This window comes from Protopterus annectens, chromosome 17.part0 (genome assembly GCF_019279795.1).
Source record: "Protopterus annectens isolate FY-2018-M chromosome 17.part0, PAN1.0, whole genome shotgun sequence".
Taxonomy (NCBI): Eukaryota; Metazoa; Chordata; order Ceratodontiformes; family Protopteridae; genus Protopterus; species Protopterus annectens.
Window position 1 is genome coordinate 217,627,295 of NC_056751.1, and position 6,000 is coordinate 217,633,294.

The 6,000-nt window shown below is 37.2% G+C and overlaps 1 protein-coding gene across 3 annotated transcripts in view; it reads left to right on the top strand.

Annotated features, from left to right (window-relative positions):
* Nucleotides 1-6,000, top strand: part of NRG1 (neuregulin 1) — a 954,030-nt gene that overhangs the window by 946,837 nt on the left and 1,193 nt on the right. For all 3 annotated transcript variants that reach the window (XM_044059287.1, XM_044059286.1, XM_044059284.1), the window contains one exon: nucleotides 2,436-6,000. This exon is cut by the window's right edge and continues 1,193 nt beyond it. In XM_044059287.1, coding sequence (XP_043915222.1) covers nucleotides 2,436-3,090 — 655 coding nt within the window. In that variant the 3' untranslated portion in view covers nucleotides 3,091-6,000. The remainder of the gene's footprint in view (nucleotides 1-2,435) is intronic.

Here is a 6,000-nt window from a genome sequence, read left to right on the forward strand (position 1 = left end):
CCAACCATGGGGAGGACATGCAGACTCCACACAGAAGGCACTCCCAAGCCCAGCTGAGAATCGAATGGGAGAATCTCTTGCTGTGAGGTAACAACGCTACCACCATACCACCGCGGCATTTACTGTATAAAAATGAAGGTGCGATAAAATACTTTTTTTTTTCCATTTGCTGACCATCGTGATCCTTTGAGCTGTGCACTGTTGCCTTTAGGCTTTCTCGTCTGGCCACAAGTTTCAGATCACTTTTACTGGGAGGCTGGAGAAAACAGATTACTATTTCTGGCTTTACGTTACGTAGTAGTGTTGAACTCACTGCATAATAAGGAAGTATCACAGATGTGTGCATGACTAAACACTTGGTATTGACATTAATCTGACTCTAAGAAGCATGACCTACTGTGCAGTGAAGGGATTTGGCAGTGGGAGCCATGGAATGCTGAAGAAATGATGGAGCAAGCATAGATTAAGAAAACTTTAAATGGTCATGAACCAAAGTTAACCTCCTTATGCCTTTTTTTTCTAGATATATTATGAAGAAGTAAGTTTACTTAATTTAATAACCGTGAGCAGTGTGGTAAATGCTCTGTGACACCATTAGATACTGCAGCCCTTTAATCCATTGTATTTAATTCTCAGACATCATGAAAGCTGAACTGTTTCACTTAATGGATCTGCACTGTATCCATTTCACCTTATCCAGGTGTTTACTTTTACAAAGTTAAGAAAATATGCATTAAAAGAAAAAAACAATAACGTGACTAATGGCCAACATGGAATTAACCTGGTTTTCCTTCAAAAGCTTTGTAGGGTTGTTTTGTATGCATCTGCCACAATTATAGTTAATTTGATTTTATACTGAAGACCGTAGCCATCACCATGTTCAAGAAGATATTGCACAGGACAAAAGAAACCATGCCAATTATAGTGTACATCTCTCCACAATTAGCATATTTTAAAAGGTGTCAAACATAATATTAAAAATAGCTGTAATTACCAGTGAAATAAAATACCATTTAACTGAGGAAATACAGATTAAAGTTGTCAGTCCAAGTTATCAGAATACATTTTCATCTTGTACTGCTATATTCACACCTTATCAGTGATAGCATGGTACAGAAAAAGTTGCAACATGCATAAAATATGACGTTTAATGATTCAGCTACCAGGAAAAAACCTTAAGGCTATTTACACATTTATTGACATATTGACATAAAAGTATGCATGTCTGTTCTTGTATCTCCCTGGTTTCTTGCCCAAAGTGTTGCGGGTGCAGCAAAGTCCATTTAACAAGCCTTATTAGAGAACAGAACTATAACTCTGGAGTGGATTACATTTATTTTTATAATCATCAGGAGTACGTTTTATATTTTTCTTCAGAAAGCCTGCAAGGAACAGCAGATATTTAAATCTAAACTTGTAGTACATGGCAATGTCATAATTCTTTGCACAGGAATAGAATGGGTATGCTGTTGTCGTTTTATACATTGCCAGTTTTGAACCATGTCTTTCGTTATCTACATACATGAAGACCAGGTTCTTTTCACCTTTGCTCTTGTACATGTCTTCATGCGTAAACAATAAAGTTGAATATCAAGAGTAATGGACAAAAGTTAGTTTCCTCTTCCAGCTCCACACTGCTGTGTTGGTCACTACTGAAACTTGTGATTAGAGAACATTGTAGAACACTGAAGTAGGAAAAACAAAAGAACTGCAGGCCTACTGTAAGCTCCTGTCCTATCTTGTAGGTTTAGAGAATGTTTTATGAGTGGTGAAGCTGCAAGTCATGAAAGTCCTTCCCTAAGCATGCAATGTGAATATGTTGTGATCTTGTACGTGGAACAATATATGCCTTTTACCTTTTTTTTTTTTTTTTTTTTTTTTTGCGGGGGAGGTTGCTTTGGGATTTGGTAATTGTGTACTTTGTAATTGAATAAGGCTACTTGGGGTACATTTTTTTATAAAGATGATGCTTCATGGGTGGCTTCCTTCTGTATTTCCAAGGTAAGGTTTGATTTTGTAATTTTGTTTTAATGATATGTAGTAAGAGTATGAGAGTTTATTATATGTAAAGTTTTTAGTTTGTCAACTGTAGTTTTCAGTTTGGGGTATGATTTACCAATAATGTACTAATCAAACTGACTTTTTTAACGTTGTTTACTTGTTTTTGCATTTTAAAGTGTGAAGTTTTTTTTTATGGTATTGTTTTGACTTGCATTTATTTGTGTGTAGTGATTATAAATGGTTACTAGTGCAGACATTGACAGAGTGCTGATAAAATTTGTACTTTATCTCAGCTAAACTGTTTTGTCATACCCCTTTATCAATGCTCATTCATAATATATATGTGTGTGTGTGTATAAATGTATATAATGTGTGCATACATATTTTCAACATTATAATGATGTATATATATATATATGTATTCCTTTCTACAGATACATGTCTGCTATGACTACACCAGCCCGTTTGTCTCCTGTAGAGTACGAAAATCCACTGTCTCCAAAATCCCCACCTTCAGAGATGTCTCCTCCAGTTTCCAGTCTGACTGTTTCTGTTCCCTCTGTGGCAATCAGTCCATTCATAGAGGAAGAGAGACCCCTAATTTTAGTCACCCCGCCAAGGTTACGTGAGAAGAGGCATGATCAAAATCAGCATCACCATGCTTTCCATCACAATGCTGCCCATGAGACCAACAGCCTGCCTTCTAGTCCAACTAGAATAGTGGAGGATGAGGAGTATGAGACCACGCAGGAGTATGAGCCAGCTCCAGAGCCAACAAAAAAAGTAGTGACAAGCAGTCAAAAAGTGAAACGAACAAAACCCAATGGCCACATTGTGCACAGGCCAGAAAATAACAACAACTCATGCTCTGTGAGCAATAGCTCAGAAAGTGAAACAGAAGATGAAAGAATAGGTGAAGACACACCATTCTTAAGCATACAGAACCCTGTGATAGTAAACCTTGAAGCAGCAACGACATACCGATTGACTGAAAGCAGGACTAACCCAACTAGTAGATTTTCTACACCAGAAGAATTACAAGCAAGGGTTTCCAGCGTAGTAATTAATCAAGATCCAATTGCTGTATAAAAAGTACATAGATTCACTTGTAAAACTTTATTTTATATAATGAAGTATTCCTCCTTAAATTAAACAGTTTATTTTATTTTAGCATTACAGTGACTATAAAAAAAGAAAAAAAAACTTTTATAAATTAAATATATGTATGTATATGTGCCATATGTAGCAATTTTTTTACAGTATTTCAACAAAGAAAGATATCAATTGTGCCTTTGTGTTCTCCTCCCCTTCATGTTCCACATTTAGTCCTTACACTGATAGCTGATCTACAGTATTTCTACTCTTCGTTCAAGTTTTAACTTTTTTTCCTAATTTCTCTGTAGTGCATTACAGTTTGGTCTGTATTTTTTTTTTGGTAGTAAAAGGGAGTATATTTATTTTTGCACAATATAACTCCCCTGTATTCTATGCAACTAAATAGTCATAATAGTAGAGTTTTATTTCAATGGTAAAGCAGATTTTCTAGTCCTATAGAGAGAGAGAGAGCATCTTCCTATTGCTTTCTTTATTGTACGTCTCATAGTGAAATGTTTCTTTTTTAGGGCTTACTGTACTTTAATGTTTTGGGAAACTGTTCTGAGACTTGCGTTTACTTAATTGTAAGGTGATTACTAGAACGGTCAGGACATTGTGACTACACTAATGATATTACAGGTCAGAAACTAATGCTAAGTAGTAAAGGTGCAATAATTGTCAGTGTTCATAAAACTGATCCATTTTCTCAGTATTTTGTTTTTAGTCTGTGCATGTTGCAAAGAAAATTAATGTTTCATATACTTCATGGAGTAACATAGTTATGACTATAGAAGCAAACTTACCAAAATGCATGCTTCATCAGTGTATATCAAAGCTTGTGATTTTTGGGCTCCATATATTTGATGACAGTCTACTTCACTAATGGTAAATTTGCTTAGGTTAACAGGGCAGAAGCACCATATAGCAAATGCTTGCTGCAGCAGTTAGGATCAGCCATGGCATGTAGTGGTGGATGAATGTATACATGAACTGATAAGTGATCTACAAAACAAAGCTTGTATGACTGAAAATTGTAACTACTGTAAATTTTTTTGCTGGCATTATTGCACCTTTACAGACTGTTTCAGCCAGCCATCCATCCTCAATACGCAGTTTATTCAGGTTTAGGGACACGGTCTTTAAGAGCGGATTTCATCAAGCAGTAAGCTTAAAATATCGTCCTCTTTAAGGAAGTCCTGTCTAATGTGATTGAATTGTTCTGCCATCCCTCATTTAATTTTCATCAGTTATATTTAGTGTGAAACTAACATTCTCTGCACATTTTGAAAGATCAGAAATGTCTGGTCTAATATGTCCAGGTGTAGCAGGAAACATGGCAAATGTCATCTGTTTTTGTGGGGTTTTTTGTTTTTGTTTGAGGTTTTATGCCACTTGTGCAGTGCAGCATCAAATTGTCAGGTAAAAACAAAAATAATGTATTATAGCTGCTTTGTTTCTTTTACCCTTTATCAATATGCTTTGAATCTTAAACAAAAATAAACCTATATAAGGCTTTTTTTAGTCTGTCACTGTTTGCATAATATGAGAATCATATTATTTTTCTATTTTATTCACTCTACTGCATCACCCTACATGCTTCTACCCCTGTGCCCGCGTCCATCTCCTGAGTCTGCAAGCTTCTACTTAACTTCCCTCTGCTTACTAGATTGAAGTTGGGGCTGGTTGTTGAACTTAAGGGTGTCCAGAAGGGTTCTCCTTTTGCCTTACACTGGGAATAATTAATTATTTTATGACCCATACCCCCCATAGGTTGCATGGACTCACCTGAGAGGCAGGTGTGCAATAGAAACATGCATTGTTTCACTCCATCTTGTCAGCAGATCAGTCATGTCTACCCCCTTTCTCCCCTCTTAGTATTGTGCCTCTTTTATCAATGTCTCCAGCCTTCACCAGGGATCATTGACTGGAATGACCATACAACCACCCCCCACCACCACCCCCCACTCCACTCTACACACACACAGACATGCCCATTCCTGCCTGCTGTTAAGCCCTTTAGCCACTAATCGAACCAGTGTCTTTAGGACTGTAGTCAGAGTTTTATCTGTATATACCACTGAAGCAGATTATGGGATATTCAGTCAAGGTCAGCTTTTCTCAGTTGTTTCTGATAACAGCTAGGGCAATATCTCCTCACTGCCTTCAAAATTGTAGAATGGTTATCCAGATCCTCTTTGAAGGCATGAGAAAGCCATTATCCACAACTTTTGCAAACACCATTGGCATATAGGCCTTCATTTTGCTGTTTGCTGCTACTCTGGTATTCCTAGTCCTGTGTGTGTTTGTGTGTAAGTAAATTTAGGGCAAATTTGATGAGCCCCCCAGTCCCCAATTAGCTTTGCATAGAAAGCTTCCAACTTTATCTCAACAGTGTTACTCACTTCTGGTGTCTTCCACTAGCTCCTTGTGTTACTACCATGGAAGGCACTTGACTATAGTCACAGCTTCTTGTTGCTTCCTCATCTGCTAAAATCTTGAAGAGGGTCCATCCAGACTAACCTCCCCTGGTATTTGGAGAAAGCTCTTCATGAAATGGCTGTTGCAAATGCTTCTATGCAAGATAAATTCAAGGCATTTCTACTCCGCACCTTTAGGTTTCAGGGGGCTGACTTGCTGTTGGCTTGACCTTCTGATGCAGCTTTCCTTTTTCTAGTGATCCATTAATAATGTAGTTCTTCTTCATGTTAGTGTCCAGAACATGAGGCCTTAACTCTGATAACACAGCTGTAAATGCAGTCTTTGAAATCAGTCATTGACTTCTGGCTAAAGATGCTGTTGCACCATGCTCACCAACAGGAACACAGGAATAATACTAGGTAAATGATCACAATGATAAGATGTCTAGCCATATACACCTTTAAGAAAACAAACTTGAAAGATAGT